The sequence below is a fragment of the Scyliorhinus torazame genome, chromosome 2 (genome assembly GCF_047496885.1).
Source record: "Scyliorhinus torazame isolate Kashiwa2021f chromosome 2, sScyTor2.1, whole genome shotgun sequence".
NCBI classification, from domain to species: Eukaryota; Metazoa; Chordata; class Chondrichthyes; order Carcharhiniformes; family Scyliorhinidae; genus Scyliorhinus; species Scyliorhinus torazame.
In genome coordinates this window covers 115,091,093-115,115,202 of record NC_092708.1, presented here as the reverse complement: position 1 = coordinate 115,115,202, position 24,110 = coordinate 115,091,093, and the positions used below count along the sequence as shown (strand labels likewise).

The following is a 24,110-nucleotide window of genomic DNA, read 5'->3' as shown; positions in this document are numbered from 1 at the left end:
ACCACATATCAAAGACAGTTAATCCTTTAATAGCCTATTTGAGCCATCAGTCAAACTATGAACTTAGGATACCCTACTGAGAAAATGGGCGGAATCTTGTTGAGGAGTCTGAGGTCATGCCTGTCAGCTGGAGAGCCGGTGAGAGATCCTTGCTGCCTCTATTCATGAACACAGTACGAAGTCTTACAACACCAGGTTAAAGTCCAACAGGTTTGTTTCGATGTCACTAGCTTTCGGAGCGCTGCTCCTTCCTCAGGTGAATGAAGAGGTCTGTTCCAGAAACACATATATAGACAAATTCAAAGATGCCAAACAATGCTTGGAATGCGAGCATTAGCAGGTGATTAAATCTTTACAGATCCAGAGATGGGGTAACCCCAGGTTAAAGAGGTGTGAATTGTACCAAGCCAGGACAGTTGGTAGGATTTCGCAGGCCAGATGGTGGGGGATGAATGTAATGCGACATGAATCCCAGGTCCCGGTTGAGGCCGCACTCATGTGTGCGGAACTTGGCTATAAGTTTCTGCTCGGCGATTTTGCGTTGTCGCGGGTCCTGAAGGCCGCCTTGGAGAACGCTTACCCGGAGATCAGAGGCTGAATGCCCTTGACTGCTGAAGTGTTCCCCGACTGGAAGGGAACATTCCTGCCTGGTGATTGTTGCGCGATGTCCGTTCATTCGTTGTCGCAGCGTCTGCATGGTCTCGCCAATGTACCACGCTTCGGGACATCCTTTCCTGCAGCGTATGAGGTAGACAACGTTGGCCGAGTCTATTCATGAATGCCCACCAAACTACATGCCAATCAGGTAATGGCGTGGCCTTCCCCTGGAATAAAGACCTCAGAGAAATAAATCTCGCCAACCGAGAGCTGCCAGCTGATATTAGGCTGGCAGCTTTTGTGCTCAACAGTGCCACTGGTGAGACCGTAACTCCTGCCAGAATGACGGGCACTGCTTAGTGACCCAGGGTGCAGGTAAGTAATGTGGTGGCATGGGTGAGTGGTTCGGAGGGTGGACAGGTGTGTCCGCAGTAAGGGATGGGGTTGGTTTGAACAGCCCCCACGTTCCTAACGTCCAGTCCTTGGATCAGGCACTGAGTGCCATTGATTAAGTGTCCCCCCCAGAGGTGACAAGCTAGCAGCATAGTTTTATCTCTCATATATGCCACAGGCCTGCCTGCAGCTCGGTTAATACCAGTGGCAGTGGGATGAGGCCCTTAAGTGGTAATTTATTAACCACTTAAGGGCCTCAATTGGCAGTGGGATGGGAAGGTCAATCATGGACCTTCCCACCCAGAACTGAATTCTGATGGAGATGAGATGACGGCAAGATTCTGGTACCATACCATCCTGCCGATCTGGCTCCAAGCTTGGCACCATCAAGAGGACAGGATTCCAGCCAATGATGGGTTGTGATAAGCAGCAAAATGTTCATGAAGACATTGTGATTGTCTAGAGATTGTGGCAACAAACAACTATTGTAACTGCTGGAACAGATTTTATTTTTGATCTCTTAGTCCACAGGCACAATCCTACTGACAGGCTGGGAATTTAAGTGACTTTGCAACTTGGGATTTTTTTTACTTCTCACTGATGCAGGCAGGCTGTTTTTAAAGAGCTGGACATTTAAATAACCTACCAGCTTGACAGTTTTTCGACAGACCATATACACTCTGAAACAGCATTTACAACTACTCTAAAAATTCATAACTCCCACACTGTGGGTTAAAACTCTTGCTGCAGTGAAAATGAGGGGCATAATATTACAGCCCAGTGGTGGCAGAAGTGAGGCTGTAAAATGTGGTAAGCCGTTCAAATGTCCATTGACTCCGGCAGGAGCATAAAATCCTGCCAGTGTAAAATTGCACCCAGGATCTGTTTGAACTTAGGCCCTGCTAAGTTCATGTTTTCATTGCATGATTCACATTCCACCTCTCTTTCTGATATCACTAAATAAGGGATCTGTTGGAAATTAGGGTAGGGTATGCAGTCCTTCAATCATATTGGAATCTCCAAGACTCAATAAAAATCTGGGCCCTTTCAGGATCTGGAGTTAATACAGATCAAGAAGGACAGAAATGATGAGTGAGTGGGTCTTGGTGCAAGATAAAATGTGCAGCAGAGCTTAAAGCTAAGCTGAAATTTATAAAGGATACGTAATGAGAGATTGGACAGGAAAGCATTGAAACAATTGAGTATGGAGGTTGACAGAGGATTTGAGAGGCAGGTAAGCTTAGGCAGGGGTAGAGATAGGCAAATACAGACTTGAGAGTAGGTATCCTATCTGATGGAGATTAAATAGAGTCAAAGCACCAAGATTGTTTCAGGTTGGACTTCCGGTGGCGACATGTCGAAGGAGGTCGCACATAAGGTAGCTCCCACTAGAGCCCTTGGTTTATTGGTCCTCTTCTCGTGGTTCCCAGGGGTAGTTCGTGGACAGGTTTGTCCCATTTGAGAATAAGGCGCAAGAAAGAATATTGGGAAGAAAGTTGTGAGCGGTAGCCCTTCTGAGGAGCTGATCAAGGTGCAGAGTCCGGTGGGATCGAAAATGGCAGAGGCAAGCTTTTCTGGTGGGGCCGCATCTATTACGGTAGATAAGCTGATGGAGGTAATGGCTGTCAAATTTGAAAGGCAATTCGGCAAGCATTTCGAAAGACAAGGGGCGGGATTCTCCAACCCCCCGCCAGGTAGGAGAATCGCCGGGGGCTGGCGTGAATCCCGCCCCCGCCGTGTCCCGAATTCTCCACCACCAGAGATTCGGCGAGGGCGGGAATCACGTTGCGCTCGTCGACGGGCCCAACCCCGGCGATTCTTCGGCCCGCGATGGGCCAAAGTCCTGCCGCTGTCAACCCTCTCCCGCCGGCGTGGATTAAACCACCTACCTTACCGGCGGGATCAGGTGGCGCGGGCGGGCTCCGGGGTCCTGGGGGGGGGGACGCGGGGCGATCTGGACCCGGGGAGTGCCCCCACGGTGGCCTGGCCCGCGATCGGAGCCCACCGATCCATGGGCAGGCCTGTGCCGTGGGGGCACTCTATTTCTTCCGCCTTTCGCCATGGTCTTCACCATGGTGGAGACGGAAGAGACCCCCTCCCCTGCACATGCGCGGGGATGATGTCAGCAGCCGCTGATGCTCCCGCGCATGCGTGGACTTATGCAGGCCGGCGAAGTCCTTTCGGCGCTGGCTGGCGGTGGCACCAAAGGCCTTCCACGCCAGCCAGTAGAGCGTAAACCACTCCGGCGCGGGCCTAGCCACTCAAGGTGAGGGATGGCCCCTTAAGGTGCGGAGACTTCCGCACCTTTGGGGCGGCCCGATGCCAGAGTGGTTCCCGCCACTCCATCACGGATGAGCAGGTTGTTTGTGGGAGTGTAGGATGAGTGAGAGGGATCCGGCTAATTATGTGCACATTTTCTGGTTGTGTCCTAAACTCACGGGGTTCTAGGTTTCCTTCTTTGATTTGATGTGATTTATTATTTTCGCATGTATTGGTATACAGTGAAAAATATTGTTTCTTGCATGGAATACAGACAATGCATACCGTACATAGGGAAGGAAGGAGAGACTGCAGAATGTAATGTTACAGTCACAGCTAGGGTGTAGAGAAAAGATCAACTTAATACGAGGTAGATCCATTCAAAAGTCTGATAGCAGCAGGGAAGAAGCTGTTCTTGAGACGGTTCGTACGTGACCTCAAACCTTTGTATCTTTTTCCTGATGGAAGAAGGTGGAAGAGAGTATGTTCGGGGTGCGTGAGGTCCTTAATTATGATGGTTGTCTTTCCGAGGCAGCAGGAATTGTAGACAGAGTCAGTGGATGGGAGGCTGGTTTGCGTGATGGATTGGGCTACATTCACGATCTTTTGTAGTTTCCTGCAGTCTTGGGCAGAGCAGGATCTATGGTGCATCTGTAAAAGTTGGTCAGACATGCCAAATTTCCTTAGTCTTCTGAGAAAGTAGAGTGGGCTTTCTTAACTATAGTGTCGGCATGGGGGGACCAGGACAGGTTATTGGTAACCTGGACACCTAAAAAGTTGAAGCTCTCGACGCTTTCTACTTCGTTCCCATTGATGTAGGTAGGGACATGCTCTCCACTACGTTTCCTGAGGTCAACGACAATCTCCTTCGTTGACATTGAGGGAGAGATTATTGTCGTCGCACAGTTATCCAGATTCTCTATCTCGTTCCTGTACTCTGTCTCGTCATTGTTTGAGATCCGACCCACTATGCTGGTGTCATCAGCAATATTTGAAAATCGAGTTGGAGGAGAATTTGGCCACACAGTCACAGGTGTATGAGGAGTATCGTCGGGGGCTGAGGACACTTGGTGATTCTACAAATTGAGCTGAAGCACAGACCCCTGGGGGCCACATTTGGGGTGTCGGACCTGCCAGAGCTGTAGAACGGAGTGGGGGCTGATATCCTGGCCTTCGCCTCTTACTTAAAGGCGGGTGCTGATGGGGTGGAGGTCAGCTTCTGCACCCAGTGCCTCAGTGTGGCTGGAAGATTTAATGGAATTTTTGTATCTCGAGAAAGTTAAGTGCACCGTGAGGGGGGCAATTGGGGGTTTTACTGGCGATGGCACCCGCTTATTCTGTACTTTAAAGGGCTGGGTGGTGCTTTCTGTTGGGGGTCTTTTAGTTCAGGAGGTAAGAGAGGGTTTAGGGTGGTTTGTTATTCTTTTGCTGTTACGTATAAAATTGAAAAAGTTGAATAAAACATTTTTTTTAAATGATCATTTCAGGTTGATAAAATAGCTGAGCAAGGGAATGGAATCGATGACCAGGGTACAGAAGTTATGTTTTTAGTAGTCCTTAAATTTAACTGGAGGAAATTGAGGCTCAATCAAGTTTGGTTCTCAGATGTGCAGTCTGACAATGGGACAGACTAGGGAGAGGTTGAGAGAAATAGTGGAGAGCTGGTTGGATATTATTGGAATGACTTATTGAAATTGACTATATGTTTGCAGATGACGTGGTGAATGGGCAGTATGTAGTTATGGGCAGGTCTTTTGGGGATTAAGGAGGAATAGCATGGGAATGTGTAAGCTCTGGCTGGGTGCCTGGAGTGGAGTCCAGGCACGGACCCAATTGCCACGGCCTGCCAGGCAGCCATCTTGCAACGCACCCCACTGACCATCCATTTTGCCCCCCCCCCCCCAGTCCTACAGAGTGACACCAGCCTTATGGTGCCCCCACCCCTCAACCCTGCTGACGACCCCACCCCCCCCTCCCCCCCCACCCCGGCCACCACCCGCCGCAGGACATCAGGCGGCCCACCCAGGGCAATGCCCCTATAGGGGCGCTGGGTGGGGGCCACGGAGCGAGCCACTGGCAAGGGCAGTGCCAGCTGATGGTACCCCTGGCATCCGGCAGGGGTGCCAGGGATAGAGTCTCCATGGTGCTGTGCAATGACGGAGTCATGGGTGAGGAGATTGGAGGGGAGGGGACATGCATGGGCAGAACCCACATTGCCAATCAGGGCCACCATGTCGCCCGTTGGACCTGGTTGGGCACAGGGGTACACACCATGCTAACATGTCGGCCTTTCAGCCCTGCGGACAATGGATATTGGTATTCAAGCAGCAATGGTGGCCTTCCTCTTAGTCACCGCAGCCCTGGGAGATGCCCTGCAGCTGTATGAGCTGGAGTTACTCATGGGGGATGAAGCTGCAGCAGTGGGGCATGCAGTAGCGGAGCCTGCTGCAGAAGGACAGGCGACAGCCGCCCAAGATGCAGAGCTGGCTGCCCAACAGGCCAAGGAGGAGGAGGTGCCAAGGAGGTGCCACATGAGGCCTCGCTTGTACCAGCAGTGCCTGACATTCGAGGACCTGCTGGACAGGACATGTCGTCAAAGGGACCAGGCTGAGCAGGGAGACAGTGAGATATAGCTGCCAGATCATGGCACCTGGTACCGTGGGTGTATGGGGAGTACATCCACTTCTGGTAGCCACCACTGTGATAGTCGCCCTAAGCCTTTAGGCCACGGCAAAATTGGGAAATGCGATTGGGCGGAGAATTGGTTCCAACGCCATTTCGCGGCAGGTGTCGATAATCACAATTCTCTGTCGCCTCGACCGCAGCGTCAATGCATTCCGGAACACCTGTACAGTAAACACCATTTGCATATCATTAACGGGCCCGACCGGCATTCTCCAGGGCCTCAGCGATTTTCCGCCTCTGATGGGCCGAATTCCCGACTTGTGCTTTTAAAAATCGTGAAACCGGCGTCATGGCTGATTAGGGAGAGAGAGGAGGTAGATCATGGAGAGGCATGACTACGCGCTGCCGGGCCGGACACTGGTCGGGCTGAGGGGGCCCTACCAGGGCCGGGGGAAGGAAGGGGGAGTCGCACCATGTGGCCAGGGTGACCCTCCCATGGGACTGTGGCGGTATCTAGCCACGGACTGTCATTGCCATGGCCTACAAGGCAGCCATCTTGCTGCGGACCCCACTGACCACCCACCTTGGTCCCCGGTTCTGCAGAGTGGCATCGGCCATAGGGGTGCCTCCACCCCACCCCCCCCACCTCCCCCTCCGCCACACCCTCCATCACTGTTGGCCATCAATGTGATGGTCGCCCAGAACCTTTACGCCACGTGGTCCTTCCTGGCGCCGAGTGGGGACCTGTCCGGGGTCTCTCAGAACTGAGTGCACAGGTCACGGAGGCTTTATATGCCCAGGCGGCTCAATACATCCATTTCAATATGGACCGGGCCCACCAGGATGCCCGGGCCATCGCCGTCATGCCCCGGGTCCAGGGAGTGATTGATGGGGTGCATGTCCCGTTACGGGCACCTGCAGCTGACATACCGCTCCGCACAAACCGATGAACGTGCAGCTGATATGTGAGCATCAGCTGTGCATCATTCACATCTGCGCCCAATACCCAAGCAGTGTGCATGACGCCTTCATCCTGGTACACTCGACGATTCCTGACATGTTCGAGAGGCCCTCCGCTCCCCCCGGCTGAGGAGTTGGCTCCTGGGTGACAGGGCTTATCCACTGTTGTGGCTGAAGACGCCTATCCGGAGGCCACAGACAGACACGGAGACACACTACAACGACACTCAGGCAGCGACCAGGAGTGTGATGAGCGGTGCTTCAGCCTCCTGAAGATGCAGTTCAGGTGCCTGGACTGCTCTGGAGGGGCCTCCAGTATTATGCTGAGAGGACCACCCGCATCGTGGTGGCCTGTTGCGTCCTCGACAACATCGCACAGCAGACGTGAGGGTGGTGTGAAGGTGGTGTGGGGGTGAGGGTCGTCTTGGGGGGCGGGGGAGGGCTGATGTTAATGTTGATTTGATTTATTGTCACGTGTATCGAAGTACAGTGAAAAGTATTTTCCTGCAGCCGAGGGAACATACACAGTACATACATAATAGACAAAAAGAATAATTAACAGAGAACATTGACAAATGGTCCATCGACAAAAGAGTGATTGGTTACAGTGCAGAACAAGGGGGCAAACAAAGCAAATACATGAGCAAGAACAGCATAGGGCCTCGTGAATAGTGTTCTTACAGGGAACAGATCAGTCTGAGGGGGAGTCGTTGAGGAGTCTTGTAGCTGTGGGGAATAAGCTGTTCCTGTGTCTGGATGTGCGGGTCTTCAGACTTTTGTACCTTCTGCCTGATGGAAGGGTCTGGAAGAAGGCAATGCCTGGGTGGGAGGGGTCTCTGACAATGCTGTCTGCCTTCCTGAGGCAGCGGGAGGTGCAGACAGAATCAATGTGCAGGTGGCAAGTTTGTGTGATGCGTTGGGCTGAGCTCACCACACTCTGCAGTTTCTTGCGATCTTGGACCGAGCAGTTGCCATACCAAACTGTGATGCAGCCGGATCGGATGCTCTCTATCGCACATCTGTAGAGGTTTGTGATTCCGTGCAGACATGGCAAATTTCTTTAGCTTCTGTAGGAAGTAGAGACGTTGTTGGGCTTTCTTGACTGTTGCATCAACGTGAGTGGACCAGGGCAGACTGTTCGTGATGGTGATCCCCAGGAACTTAAAGCTATCGGCCATCTCCACTTCGGAGCCATTGATGCAGACAGGAGTGTGTGTCGTGCTAGGCTTCCTGAAGTCGATGATTAGTTCCTTGGTCTTTCCAACATTTAGAGAGAGGTTGTTTTGGTACACCATGCAATCAAGTGATTTATCTCCCTCCTGCAGTCTGATTCATCGTTGTTTGAGATACGGCCCACCACAGTCCTATCATCCGCAACCTTATAGATTGAGTTGGAGATAAATCTTGCCACACAGTCATGTGTGCATAGGGAGTACAGTAGAGGACTGAGCACACATCCTTGCGGGGCCCCAGTGTTGAGGACTATTGTGGAGGAAGTTCTGTTGCCTATCCTGACAGATTGCGGTGTGTTGGTGAGGAGGTCAAGGATCCAGCTGCACAAGGAGAGGTCAAGCCAAGGTTGCAGAGTTTGATTATTAGTCTTGTCGGGATAATGGTGTTAAAGGCGGAGCTATAGTCTATGAACAGCAGTCTTACATAGGTGTCCTTGCTGTCGAGGTGTTTGAGTGTTGATTGTAGAGCCAAGGAGATAGCATCTGCTGTGAACCGGTTGCGGTGATAGGCAAACTGCAGTGGATCGAGACCGTCTGGGAGGTTGACAGTGATCCGTCTCATGACCAGCTGCTCGAAGCATTTCATGATAACAGATGTCAGGGCCACCGGTTGGTAGTTGTTGAGGCAGGCTATCTTGTTCTTCTTTGGTACTGGTATTATGGTAGTCTTCTTGAAGGAGGTGGGGACCTCAGAACGGAAGAGTGAGGTGTTAAGATATCTGCGAATACAGTCGCCAGCTGGTCTGTGCAGGCTCTGAGTGCTCGCCCAGGGACTCCATCGGGGGATTCACTTTCAAAAAGGCAGCTCTTACCTCTGAGGCTGTAATAGTGGGTATGGGTGTGTCCAGGGCTTTTGGGGCTAGTGGCACTGATGCATTGGCTGACTGCTCAAAGCGGGCATAGAACTTGTTCAGATCATCGGGTAGGGATGCTCCAGGCCCAGATATTAAGCCTGGCCTTGCTTTATAGCCTGTGATCTTGTGCAGGCCCTGCCATAGTCGCTGTAGGTTAGTGTCGTTGGCCTGGGACTCTAGTTTGATGCGGTATTGTCATTTTTCATCCCTGATGGCTTTCCATACATCGTACCTGGATTTCTTATATAGGTCAGGGTCGTTAGACTTGAACGCCTCCATCCAAAACTTCAGCAGGGAGTGAACCCTTTAGTTGAGCCAGAGTTTCCGATTGGGGAATACCCGAACTGTGTTCTTTGGTACACAGTCCTTGACACACTTACTGATGAAGTCTGTGATGGTTGCGTACTCGTCCAGGTCAGCTGCCACGGCCTTGAATATGGACCAGTCCACCGTCTCCAAGCAGTCGCGGAGGATGTCCTCAGATTCCTCAGACCAGCACTGCACGGTTTTCTTGACTGGCTCAGCACGCTTGAGTTGCTGTTTGTAAGCCGGAAGTAGGGATAACGATTTGTGGTCGGATTTGCCAAAGTGTGGTCGGGGAATGGAGCGGTAGACACCTTTGATGCTCGTGTAGCAGTGGTCCAGGGTGTTTGCACCTCTGGTGGGGCAGGAGATATGTTGATGGAGTTTGGGTAGGACCTTCGAGGTTGGCCTGGTTGAAGTCCCCAGCCACGATTGTCAGGGCTTCGGGGTGATTGGTTTCTTGGTTGTTGATGGTGGAATGCTTTCTTCACTTCCGCCAGGGGTGGGATGTAGACTGCTGTGATGAGTACAGAGGTGAATTCACGTGGGAGGTAGAAGGGGTAACACTTCACAGTTAGGTGTTCTAGGTCTGGGGAGCAGTGGCACGCTAGGGACACCACATCCGAGCACCAGGACGTGTTGATCAGGAGGCGTTGATGAGGAGGTAAACACCCCCGTCCTTCTACTTGCCTGAGGCCATCGTGCGGTCCATTCGGTGGATTGAAAAACCTTCAGGTTGGATGGCGCAGTCTGGTGTGGCCGGATGTGAGCCATGTCTCAGTGAAGCAGAGCACACAGCAGTTTCTCACTTCACTCTGGGAGGTAAGTCTAGCATTGAGGTCATCCAGCTTGTTCTCAATCGCTTGGACGTTCGTCACGAGCACGCTGGAGAGAGGGGTCTTGAAGCCGCGTAATTTAAGTTTCACCTTCAGGCCGGCATGTTTTCCCCTCTTCCTGGGTCGGCGGCAGCTCTTGGATGGCAGGGCTGGCTTTGCGTAAGGTATGTGGTTGCGTTCGGAGGGGTCGTGGATGATGGTGGCGGTGTCAGGGTCACTGGAGGGGGTTGTGCGTGGGCCGGTCTGATCTCGTGGGGCGGTGAGGTTGGGTTCAACTTGTGGTGGGGTCGTGTGGGTACCTGTTGCTCCGGGGTTGGCTCGGGCATTCCCGCTTCACTGGCGAGGCCTGGCGCCACCGTGGTCTAGTCACGTTGAGACTTGGCGGGAGTCCGGAAAGGCCCCGTCTTTTACCTTTTCTTCCCTTGCCACACGTGTCATGGAGAACCGCAACTCAGCGAAGTCTCACTTCCGAGGCTGATCTCCACCCAGACGACTGCCCGTCAACCACATCCAGGGCACACTGCTCTGCCGCGGTGAAGGGCAGTAGGTCCAGGGGTCCCCCTCCAGTCTTCTCTCGTTCCCAGCCATTATTAGCGGCCTACGCCTTGGGGGGGGGGGGGGGGGCGGGGTGGAAACAGATAACGCACAGTGTTAGACAGTCTGAGGCATGCTGCCCAGGGGATGGGTCACTGGTGGTTTCAGTGACCAGGGCACCCGGCCGTGGCAGTCGGTATGGGTGCCGCCATGTGGTGCAGGGTGGGGGTTCGGACACCCTCCAGGTTGGGAGGGGGAGGTGGATAATGGGTATGGGGGACAGGGGTTGGTCCCGGGGCACAGTGCTGCCTACTCACCCTGACTACCCTGAAGAGGTTGTGCAGTGTTTTACGGCACTGCAGGCCAGCCCGTATGGTCTTGCTCGTGGCACTTACTGCCTCTGCCATCTGCGCCCAGGCACGGCAAACGGTGGAGTGGCGGCAGCCTCCTTCCCGGGCTAGGGTACAGGGTCGCCCACCTCTCCATCATGGCCTCCAGGAGGGTCACCAGCTCGGCGTTAGTGAATCTTCGGGCTGCTATCTTGTTGGCAGGGATAGTGTGTGCAGGGAGTGCAGTATGTATATGCGGCTGCAGCTTGTGAGCCAATCGCGCATCCGGCAAATCCGGCATCGTTTCTCATTGGAATTGATTGTCTTCCACATGGTGCTGGTGCCAGCCCCTTAATGGTCGCTGAATCTGTGAAGGTGCGGTGCCAGTTTTGTTGTCATGGTAGTCCACAAATTCTGCCCCAACGTCAACACTTAGTATCAGGAACGGAGAATCCAGCCTGAGAATTTGATAAATCAAGACTTTGCTTGACGAGGGGCCATTGTAGATCAGTGAGCATAAGGCTGATAGGGGAATATGTCTTGCTGCGAGTTAAGACATGTACAACAGAGTTTTGGATGACCTCAAGTTATGGAGGGTAGAACGTGAGAGCCCAGCAGGAATGTATTGGAATAGTTGAATTTAGGGGTAAGAAAGGCATGAATGAAAGTTTAAACAACAGATGAGCTGAGATGGGGTGAAGTCAATCAATGTTACAAAGGTGGAAATAAGGCAGTCTTAGTGATGGAGGAATATGAGATCGGAAGCTTACCTCGGGGTCAATTGTGACACCAAGGTTGTGAACAGACCGGCTTAATCTCAGACTGTTGCCAAGGAGAGGGACAAATTCAATAACTAGGGAATGGCATTTGGAGTGGAGACCAAAAACATCCCTTACATTTAATTGGAGATAAATTCTGCTCATCCGGTACCGGATGTCATATAATTTAGCAACCGTGTCTTTCGTGTTCATATGAAACAAACGTGCTTTTGGGTGATATCAAAAATTTATTCATCAGTATTTCGTACTCAATGTCAGCAAAAGTTTGAATTTTTTCCCCAAAGTTGTGCTTAAGAATACTAATCTTTATTAGTGTCACAAGTAGGCTTACATTAACAGTGCAATGAAGTTACCGTGAAAATTCCCTAGTCGTCACATTCCGACACCTGTTCGCATACACATTGGGAGAATTCAAAATGTCCAAATCACCTAACAAGCACGTCTTTGGGGGACTTGTGGGAGGAAACCGGAGCACCCGGAGGAAACCCATGCACACACGGGGAGAACGTGCAGACTCCACACAGACAGTGACCCTAACGGGAATCGAACCTGGGACCCTGACGCTATGAAGCAACAGTGCTCACCACTCTGCTACCGTGCCACCCTAGCTGATATCCATTATAAAGCTATATGATATACATAGTGTGCTTATTAACAAAAACGTGCATGTAAGTAATTGTTTACAGTCTCCAATGAGACTTCGATAAAGGAGGCCTGTGTAATATAGTATGCTTTTACATTTAATTAAATTACATGTAAATTATATAAGTTTCAAAGCTGCTAACTTTTTTCTTCTAGGTGTTTCTCAAGTATTATCAGATAGAACAGTTAAATTTGCTGCTCAGAGAAGTCATTGCCAGCATTGTGGTTATTCAAGCCCACATCAAAGGCTGGCTGGGAGCCAGGAGATACAAGAAAGCACAAGCAAAAAAACAAAGCAGTGCCATCATCATCCAGTCAGGTATGCACACATTCTGCTAATTAATAGAGGAGAGCTTTGGAAGGGAAATTTAAATGTTTAGGTTCATACCATTCTAAAGAACGGGTTTATATTTACCCAACATTATAAATATTAAAGGAATAATTTTAACTCTACTCACCAACAGAAATGGTTGGCAGTTAAAACTGACCGGGGGATCTGCCCATCGATACCCCAGTCTGTTCTTGTTACTTTGTATTTCAGCCCTTTTTTCTGAGAAGGAGGTAAAGACATCCACCCAAAACTGATGAGCTTCTTCATTAAATATGTCAGTCGTGGTACAATGATACCATCACTCCATGACTGGTTATTTCTTTCAACTGATGGCTTGAGTGAAGAAGTTAAGACTTCCCAATAGGTCAAAATAGTAGGAGGATCTCAGTTAAGAAGACCTAACAGATAATGTTTTTTTATACTGACCTTTCTGGGCCTGGAGGAACAAGGATAGTATAAACCTGCTGTGTCTGGACATGATTAATCCAGAAACTTACCTGTGTGACGTGAGTGACAGAAAACATTTATTTCCTCCCGCTGCCTCCCCCTGCTGCTTGAGATTGTGCTTTTTGCCTCCCGGCCAGCTGCTGCTTCCTGCCTGCTTTGGGTGGCAAACTGAGCAGCGGAGTGCACATAGACACCGGCCAGGATTCTTCCTTTTGGGAACGAAGTCCCAATGCCCGCCGGAAAACAGGCGAGAATCACTCTGGACTTTTTCCTCGAAAGTCCGGGGTGATTCTCCGTTTTCCAGGGGGCTTGCAGGGCCCCAGCGTACGTCCCGCAGCTCTGGCTGCCGGCAGGACCCTGCTGTCCAGACCGCGCGGCTGCGCATGTGCACTGCAGCCGCAAGCGGTCTGCCCATGCACTCAGCGGCCCACTTCGCGCAGGCGCCGCTGACATGGCGGAGCCACACAGCGGGCCCGCGCGGAGTAAGGGGTTCCCCCCCAGATCGCGATGGCCTGGCCACCGCTGAGCCCCCCGCCCGGAGTCATATTCCCCCCACCCCCCACCAGGACCGCGGCCGCGGGTCCGAGCCCCCGCCGAGTGGTACCAGATGTAAACCATGCCGGCAGGAGTTCGGCCGGTCGCCCGCGGAGAATCACCGCGGGGGCCTATTTCAATGGCCCCTGACCGGCTCCATGGTGACCACGCGGGCGCGATTGGCACCGATTCTCCAGTCGCCGGAGAATCGGCGGCCTGGCATTGGAGCGGCGTGGCAGGAATTTCCCACATCCCCGCTGATTCTCCGACCCAGTGAGGGCTTGGGGAATCCCGACCACCATCAATATTAATGACTTGGACAAAGGAATTGGAGGAGGTGGGAAATTGGTTCAGGCCTATTTCTGGATGCTCATGGCATAAACATCAGTCCTGAGGCTCAACCAGAATTGTAATTAAGTCTTTTGACATAAATCTGGCAAGCTATGGAAGCCAATCAGGTATTCAGAGTCATCTTGCCGTTGTGCTCCAGACCAATTTGGCCTCGCTATGTTCTGTCAGTAGCCTTCAGGGAAGACAAATAGGAGAGTGATGGCTGGCAGTTTTCTAGTGTTGTGATAGGGGTGAAAAGATCACTGCTGCTCCTCCTGGCTCCATGCTAAAGCAACTTAAAAATAAACAAATTATCTTTTTTTGTCAGTGACCTGAAGGCCTGCAGGTTATATGATGTGAAAAATGCCTGACAAAGTGCTGCCGGACGTCAGGTGGAGGCTGGAAATGACAACTGAAATGCTGGGAAAACTCAGCATGTCTGTCAGCATCTGTGGAGAGAGAAGCACCGTTAACATTTTGAGTCCAAATGACCCTTCTACAGAACTGAAAAGGATAGAAATATGACAAATTATCTACTTGGGGCGGAGGGTGGGGTAGAATGGAAAGCAGTAAGAGCAAAACTGATCAACAAGGGACAGTAGCCATATGGGGGAGACGTGGGGTTGCATTGGGACAACCCCACTGAGCACTGACCCCTTCTCCTATTAACACATTCTTGCTATCCGACCTTTGCCAATATTAACACACTTCAGTCCCTAATGGCACCATTAGCAGCCCCTTCGTCTCATGTCCATGACATCTCTGTAAATCTCTTCCGAACTCTGACCTGACACTTTTTATCCTGCCCCACCCCCTCTCCAAATATATAAATTCTATCCCTTTTCAGTTCTGTGAAAGAGCGATATGGATTTGAAACATTAACTGTGTTTCTCTGTCTTCAGATGCTGCCAGACCTGAGTTAATTCAGCCATGCCTGTTTTTATTTCAGATTTCCTGCATCTACAGTATTTTACTTTTATCTGGCAACAGATGTGAAGGCTCTCATGAGCAAAGATCATATATAATTGACCCAATAATCATGACATTGCCCTGCAAGACTGGTACTTTTTACGAGCAACATGGACACAACAGAGTCAAGTTTCAGTCCCAAAGTGGAATACATCAAAGTTTCCAATTGATACTGTGTTAGGAGGGACAGAAAATTGTGTGAATGAGAACAGAATTTTAAAGGCATAGAGATAAATTGAATGACTGGGAAAACTGTAACAGGTGGAGTTAAATGCAGAAAGTATGAGGTTAACAACTTTCAATCTGGGAAAAACAAATTGGAATTTTTAATAATGGTGAGCGACAATGGGCTTGTTGTTCAATTCAGGATCAGGAACCCAATGCCCAGATAATAATATCCTGGACACGACCCCATGCTGCATCTGTGCCATGGTCTTTTAAATGCCCTAATTGAGCCAGATTTGAAGATGATGCCCAATTAGTGAAGTCGAGCATCAGGAGGTGAGAACAGCCTGCAAATCACAAATGAAAGTGAGCAAACAGCTTCTCAGAGGGCGAGTATCGTAAATGCTCATTAAAGTGACCAAATCAGAGGTAATCAACACGATCTGACACAATATCTCCCAGGGGCAGCATGGTAGCATAGGGGCAGCATGGTAGCACAGTGGTTAGCACTATGGCTTCACAGCGCCAGGGTCCCAGGTTCGATTCCTGGCTTGGGTCACTGTCTATGCGGAGTCTGCACGTTCTCCCCGTGTCTGTGTGGGTTTCCTCCGGGTGCTCCGGTTTCCTCCCACAGTTCAAAGATGTGCAGGTTAGGTGGATTGGCCGAGCTAAATTGCCCTTAGTGTCCAAAAAGGTTAGGTGGGATTGCTGGATTACAGGGATAGGTTGGAAGGGTGGGTTTAAATGCGGTGCTCTTTCGAAGGGCCAGTGCAGACTTGATGGGCCGAATGGCCTCCTTCTGCTCTGTAAATTCTATGAAGTGCTGAGATTTTACACCTTATAACATAAACGTTTAATATATCCTTGCATTGAACCCAACAGTTGTGGTTGACCAATTTCCAAATTGAAAATGACCTACTCTCGCTTCCCAAGATATTCCTCAAGGAGCTTTACATGCCATTAATTGGAGCTGAACAGGTTTCTGCTTCCCTTTCCCTCACTCTCACTTTGAAATTAGAGTGTGCCTGGAGCCCTCAGGATCCAGAAATGCCCTCCAGGTACACTAATTTCAAATTGCACCTGAACCCATCCCCAACTTCAAGTGTAAAGGAATTTGGATGTCTCTATGCATTAATCACCAAAAGCCAGTGCACAGATACAATAAACAATCAAAAGAGTAATGCAATCTCACGTTGGTTGGCATATAAGAAGAAAGGAAGTGATGCTTCTGTTGTACAGAGCCCCAGTTAGAACCATTTGGAGTAATGCATTAGATTTGGACATTGTGGGGAGGGGGACAGGGCTAAATTTGAGGGGGCGATAGTGGAGCAGGTGATAAAAGATGCGATTCGGTCGGGGAAGGTGGCAGGGCTGGATGGGTTTCCGGTGGAATATTATAAAAAATTCAAAAATCAGCTGGGACCACTGATGGTGGGGATGTTTGAAGAGGCCATAGAACATAGAAAATACAGCACAGAACAGGCCTTTTGGCCCACGATGTTGTGCCGAACTTTTGTCCTACATTAAGAACAAATTAATCTACACCCCAGGGAAGGGGGCAGGCATCGATTTCCCTGTTACTTAAGAAAGATAAGGATCCGACAGTGTGGGTCGTATAGGCCCATATCACTTTTAAACGTGGCGCAAAGATATTGGCGAAGGTACTGGCAGGTAGGTTAGAGGAGTGCCTCCCAAAGGTGATAGGTGAAGATCAGACTGGGTTTGTGAGAGGGAGGCAGCTCTTTTCAAAGGTATTGAACGTGGTTATGGTACCGGCGGAGGGGAAGGAAACAGAGGAGGCTGTGGCATTGGACGCCGAGAAAGCATTTGACCGGGTAGAGTGGGAGTACTTGATGGCAGTTCTAGAGCGGTTTGGCATTGGACCCAGATTTGTGGACTGGGTAAAGCTATTATATAAGGAGCCGAGGGCCAGCGTCCGCATAAATAACATCAACTCAGAATACTTTCCTCTCCATCATGGGACTAGGCAGGGGTGTCCTATGTTCCCCCCCCCCCCTGCTGTTTGCACTCGCGATTGAGCCATTGGCCATCATGTTAAGAAGTTTGGGGGTATGGAAAGGGATAGTGCGGGTTGGATAGAGCATAGGGTGTCCTTATATGCCGATGACTTGTTATTATACGTGTCGGAACCAAGTGTGTCAATAGGGGTAATACTGGAGCTGCTTGCCGTGCCTGGGTCTTTCTCGGGGTAAATCCAGACAAGAGTGAATATTTTGTGGTGTCTCGGCCAGGGGTGAGGGGGCTGCCATTCCGTAGGGCAAGGACTCACTTTAGATACCTAGGTGTGCTGGTTTCTCGGGATTGGGGACAAGCTCCGGAGGTACAACACTTCTAGTTTGGTGGGGAGAGTGAAAGCTGATCTGGCAAGGTGGGATGGTCTCCCTCTGTCACTAGCGGGTCAGGCAATTAAAATGAGCGTGCTGCCGCGATTCCTGTTTATTTTTCAATGCCTGCTGATTTTCCTGCCAAAGGCATTTTTTAGAGAGATTGAACGGATGATTATCTCGTTCATATGGGAAGTAAGGTGGCCAGAATTAGAAAGGTGCTACTACAGAGAGGAAGGCAGGCAGGGGGTTTGGGTCTTCCGAACCTGATGTATTATTACTGGGCGGCGAATGTGGAGAAGGTACGGAGCTGGGTCAGAGCGGTTGACTCCCAATGGGTAAGAATGGAGGAGAGTTTGGGTAGGGAGCAGGGATTGAAGGTGCTCCCAATGGCCCCGTGCAGATACTCAGGGAATCCAGTAGTATTAGCTCTGTTGAGTATTGGAGGCAGTTTCGACAGCACTTCGGGTTGGGGGCAGGGTCAAGGGAAATGCCGATTCGGGGGAACCATAGATTTGAGCCAGGGAATTGGCTGGAAATTTTTGGAGATGGCAGGAGAAAGGAATTAGGACACTAAAAGATTTGTTTCTTGGGGGTCGGTTTGTGGGATTGAAGGAGCTGGGAGCGAAGTATGGGTTGGAGCAGGGGGAAATATTTAGATACATGCAGGTTCGAGACTTTGCCAGAAAGGAGATACAGAACTTCCCAGTAGAGCCGGCTTCCACATTGCTGGAGGAGGTGCTGACAACAGGGGGACTGGAGAAGGGGGTAGTATCGGTGGTTAATGGGACTATTTTGGAAGACGAGAAGGCGCCGCTGGAAGGGATCAAGGCAAAGTGGGAGGAAGAGTTGGGAGAGGGTATGGAGGAGGGATTCTGGTGTGAGGTGCTCTGGAGGATGAACGCCTCCACCTCGTGTGCGAGGCTGGGGCTGATACAGCTAGCTGAAGGTGGTGTATAGAGCACACCTTACAAGGGTGAGGATGAGCCGGCTCTTTGAGGGCATAGAAGATGTGTGTGAACATTGCGGGGGGGTGCAGCAAACCACGTTCAAATGTTTTGGTCCTGTCCAAAGCTGGAGGATTACTGGAAGGAGGTTTTTAGGGTAATCTCTAATGTGGTGCCCGTGAAACTGGACCCGGGCCCTCAGGAGGCCATATTCGAGGTTTCTGACCAGCCAGGGTTGGAAACGGGTGCGGAGGCAGATGTTGTAGCCTTCACCTCGTTGATCGCCCGAAGGCGGATCCTGTTAGGGTGGAGAGCAACCTCTCCACCCTGTGCCCTGGCGTGGCGGGGGGGACCTGCTGGAATTCTTGACTCTTGAAAAGGTCAAATTTGAATTGAGGGAAAGGATAGAGGAGTTCTACAACTCATGGGCATTATTCATTCTGCACTTTCGAGAATTGGATTACATCGAACATTAGTGGGGGGGTGGGAGGGTTGGGGGAGGGGGACGGTCTGTGTTAATGGTGACTATGGGTGATTGCTGATTCCTTTTTGTCATTTGTTTATGTTAACATGCGGGCTACTGTCGGGTTTGGTGGGAGGATGGGATCGTTGTTAGTGATATGAGGATTGACATTGCATTCGTTACTGGTTATTGTTTAAATTTGGGAGAAAATGGGTGTAAATTTGGGAGAAAATGTGAAAAAGGAGGAGAATAAAAAATATTTTTTTTAAAAAGATTTGGGCATTGCATCTCAGAATGGTTGTATTAGCTTTAGAACGTTTTTCAGAGCAGTAGATGGGAGAATGCGGAGATCCGAGTCTACCAGGACTGGTGTGCGGAGGTGGCAAAGAGGAGAGCTGGCTTCAACCGGGCCAAGGCGGTGCTGCACAAAAAAAGAGTCAGGTTCGGAATGCTGCAGCCTGCGCGACTGTGGGTCACTAATCAGGACTGACACCACTATTTCGAAACGCCAGAAGAGGCTTGGACCTTTATCCAAACGGAAAAATTGGACTCAAACTGAGGGGCTGTGGTTGTGGGGGGATGTTGACTGTATACGGGGTTGTAAATATGGGTAAAGAATGTCTCATGGGTTGGATGATGCAGGGGGATGTGGGAAGAGTTCTTGTTAAAAAAAAATTTTTTTTTCTGTTGACGAGGTAGTGGGAAATGTGGGTGTCGATGCTGAAGGGAGGTGAGACTCGGGGATGGGAGAACTGGGATAAGGCCGCAGCAGGAGCTGCGCCACAGGGGGCGGGGCTGGCTCAGGAAAGCACGGGCTTTTTCCCGCACTTGGGAGGGGGGGATGGAGGAAGGTAAGGAGGAGGAGAGACTCCCACACGGGGGAGATCAACGGGAAGGCGGGGGTAGCCGGGGTCAGCAGAGGTCAGCTGACTCACGGAAGTAGTATGGGGGGAGCAAAAGAGCTAGATGCGGATCTAGCGGGGAGGGAAGGGGTGGGAGGGGGGGACAATAGGGTTGCTGCTGCACTGGCCGAGGGGGAACTGAAAATGGAAGAGGTGATCGGGGCGGGGGTTCCCCATCGGGGGGACTGCAGGGTGCGGGAGGCGCGGGCATGGGACTGGCCTAAGATAGGAGATGGCTAGTCGGCGGGGGGGGATAGCCCCCCAATCCGGCTGATCACGTGGAATGTGAGAGGCCTAAACAGGCCGGTTAAGAGGGCCCGAGTGTTCCCGCACCTAAAGGGACTGAAGGCAGACGTGGTCATGCTTCAGGAGACACATCTGAAGGTGGCAAATCAGGTCAGGTTAAGGAAGGGATGGGTAGGACAGGTGTTCCATTCGGGGCTGGATGCGAAGAATAGAGGGGTGGCAATACTGGTGGGGAAGCGGGTGTCGTTTGAGGCCAAGAACATAGTAGCGGACAATGGAGGCCGATACGTGATGGTGAGCGGTAGGTTGCAGGGGACGGAGGTGGTATTGGTAAATGTATACGCCCCGAACTGGGACGATGCTGGATTCATGAAACGGATGTTGGGGCGTATTCCAGACTTGGAGGTAGGGAGCTTGATAATGGGTGGGGATTTCAACACGGTGTTGGACCCAGCATTAGATCGTTCCAGATCTAGGATGGGGAAGAGGCCGGTGGCGGCTAAGGTGCTCAGGGGGTTTATGGATCAGATGGGGGGAGTAGATCCGTGGAGATTTGCCAGGCCTTTGGCCAGAGAATTTTATTTTTTCTCCCATGTACATAAGGCCTACTCCCGGATAGATTTTTTTTGTTTTGGGCAGGGCATTGATCCCGAAAGTGGAGGGAACGGAGTATTCGGCCATAGCCGTTTCGGACCATGCCCTGCACTGGGTGGAAATGGGGCTGGGAGAGGAGAGGGACCAACGCCCGTTGTGGCGGTTGGATGTGGGACTGCTGGCAGACGAGGAAGTGTGTGGGAGGGTGTGGGGGTGTATTGAAAGGTATCTGGAGGCCAACGACAACGGGGAGGTGCAGGTGGGAGTAGTATGGGAGGCGCTGAAGGGGTGGTTAGGGGAGAGTTAATCTCCATCAGGGCTCATAGGATGAAGAGAGAGGGCAGGGAAAGGGAGAGGTTAGTGGGGGAGATTTTAAGGGTGGACAGGAGATATGCAGAGGCTCCTGATGAGGGACTACTCAGGGAGAGATGAAGTCTCCAGACGGAGTTCGACCTGTTGACCACAGGGAAGGCAGAGGCACAGTGGAGGAAGGCACAGGGGGCGATATATGAATATGGGGAGAAGGCGAGTCGGATGCTGGCACATCAGCTCCGTAAGAGGATGGCAGCGAGGGAAATAGGTGGAGTCAAGGATGGCAGGGGAACTACGGTGCGGCGTGCGGTGAAAGTGAATGAGGCATTTAAGGCCTTTTACGAGGAGCTGTATAGGTCCCAGCCCCCAGGGGGAAAAGAGGGGATGCGATGATTCGTGGACCAACTGGGGTTCCCGAGGGTGGAGGAGCAGGAGGTGGCTGGTTTGGGGGCGTCCATTGGGGTGGAGGATCTGGTTAAAGGACTGGGGAGCATGCAGGCGGGGAAGGTCCCGGGGCCGGATGGGTTCCCGGTGGAGTTTTATAGGAAGTATGTAGACCTGTTAGCCCCGTTGCTGGTCAGGACCTTCAATGAAGCAAGGGAGGGGGGACTCTGCCCCCGACAATATCGGAGGCGACAATCTCTTTGATCTTGAAGCGGGATAAAGACCCACTGCAATGCGGGTCGTATAGACCGATCTCGCTCCTCAACGTAGATGCTAAGTTGCTGGCAAAAATGTTGGCTACGAGGATTGAGGACTGTGTCCCGGGGGTGATTCACGAGGACCAGACGGGATTCGTAAAGGGTAGGCAGCTAAATACCAATGTGCGAAGGCTCCTAAATGTGATAATGATGCCATCGGTGGAGGGAGAGGCGGAGATAGTGGCAGCCATGGACGCGGAGAAGGCCTTTGACCGAGTAGAGTGGGAGTATCTCTGGGAAGTGTTGAGGAGATTTGGGTTCGGGGGAGGGTTTATTAGTTGGGTTAAGCTCCTGTACAGAGCCCCGGTGGCGAGTGTGGTCACAAAACGGCAGAGGTCGGAGTATTTCCGGCTGTACCGAGGAACTAGGCAGGGGTGCCCCCTGTCCCCTCTGCTGTTTGCATTAGCAATTGAACCTTTGGCCATGGCGTTAAGGGAGTCGGGGAAATGGAAGGGGGTGGTCCGAGGGGGAGAGGAACATCGAGTGTCGCTGTACTCCAGTTTAGAATTGGTTGCAAGTTGTGGTCCTTATCTGGTGCCTTTGTGGTGTAAATATCACACACCACTTTTCATCCCAAGCCTAAATATTGTCCAGGTCTTGCAAGCAGACACAGACTATTTCAGTATCTGAGGAGTCGTGAATTGACTGAAGATTGTGTAAACATCAGTGAATATCTCATGATGGAGGGAAGGACAATAGTACAGTAACTGAAGATGGTTGGGCCCAGGACACTACACTGAGGAACTTATGCAGAGATATCCAGAGATGAGATGATTGGCCTCCTCCAATCACCTTCCTTTATGCTGGACATGATTCCAACCAGTGAAGAGCTTTCTCCTGATTCCCGTTCAGTTCACGTTTTCTATACCTCCTTAATTTTTTTTAATTTTTTTTTTTATTCTCCTCTTTTTCCACATTTTCTCCCACATTTACACCCATCAACAATAAACATTAATCAGCAAGATATGTCAATCCCCATAATAACAACGATCCCATCCGCCCACCAACCCCCAAACCTCAGCTCACATGTTTACATAAACAAATGACAAAAAGGAATCAGGGATTACCCATCGTCACCCTTAATCTACACAGCCCCCCTCCCCCTTCTTTTAGCGTCTTAATCCCCTTCTCTTCCCATTTCCGAAAACTTCCATCCCACCTCCCTGGCTCAAATCTGTGGTTCCCCCGAATCGGCATTTCCCTTGACCCTAAACCCAACCCGAAGTGTTGGCGAAACTGCCTCCAGATTTTCAATGACTCCCTGAATATTTCCCCGGAGCTATCGGGAGCGGCGCTGTTGCAAGTGCCTTCAGCCCCGACCCCCTGCACAAACTCTCCTCCATTCTGACCCACTGAGAATCCACCCCTCTGACCCAGCTCCGCACTTTCTCCACATTCGCCGCCCAGTCGTAGTACAACAAGTTCGGGAGACCCAAACCCCCTGCCTGCCTTCCCCTCTGTAGCAGCACCTTTCTCACTCTGGCCACCTTCCCTCCCCATATGAATGAGGTAATCCTTCCCTCAATCTCCCTGAAAAAAGACTTTGGCAGGAAAATCGGTAGGCATTGACAAATAAACAGGAATCGCGGCAACACATTCATTTTAACCGCCTGTACCCGACTTGCCAGTGACAGAGGAAGGCCATCCCACCTTGCCAGATCGGCTTTCACTCTCCCCACCAAACTAGTGATGTTGTACCTGCGAAGCCTCCCCCACTCCCGGGCAACCTGCACCCCCAGATACCTAAAATGAATCCCTGCTCTACGGAATAGCAGCCCGCCTACCCCTGCCCCCATCCCCGGCCGAGACACCACAAAGTACTCACTCTTGTCCAGGTTCAACTTGTACCCCGAGAAAGACCCAAATACCCGCAGTAGCTCCAATATTCCTCCTATCGACGCACTCGGCTCCGACACATACAGCAGCAAGTCGTCGGCATATAAGGACACCCTATGCTCTATCCTCCCCCCCGCACTATTCCTTTCCATGCTCCCGAACTTCTCAATGCGATAGCCAGTGGCTCAATCGCAAGTGCAAACAGCAGGGGGGGACATAGGACATCCCTGTCTCGTCCCACGGTGGAGAGAAAAGTATCTCGAACTGATATTATTTGTGCGGACACTCGCCTTCGGTTCCTTATATAATAGCTTTACCCAGTTCACAAACCTTGGTCCAATCCCAAACCGCTCCAGCACTGCCATCAGGTACCCCCATTCTACCCGATCAAACGCCTTCTCGGCGTCCAATGCCACAACTACCTCTGCTTCCTTTCTTTCCGCCGGTGCCATAACAACGTTCAAAACCCTCCTAATGTTCGAAAACAGCTGCCTCCCTTTCACAAACCCCGTCTGATCCTCCCCTATTACCTTCGGGAGGCACTCCTCCAGCCTACCCGCCAGTACCTTCGCCAACACTTTTACGTCCCCATTCAGAAGTGATATGGGCCGATACAACCCACACTCCGTCGGATCCTTATCTTTT

At 51.2% G+C, this 24,110-nt stretch overlaps 1 protein-coding gene across 9 annotated transcripts in view; it reads left to right on the top strand.

The window, feature by feature from the left end:
• Positions 1 to 24,110, top strand: part of myo3b (myosin IIIB) — a 1,137,435-nt gene that overhangs the window by 813,463 nt on the left and 299,862 nt on the right. For all 9 annotated transcript variants that reach the window (XM_072475849.1, XM_072475846.1, XM_072475848.1 and 6 more), the window contains one exon: positions 12,500 to 12,662. In XM_072475849.1, coding sequence (XP_072331950.1) covers positions 12,500 to 12,662 — 163 coding nt within the window. The remainder of the gene's footprint in view (positions 1 to 12,499; positions 12,663 to 24,110) is intronic.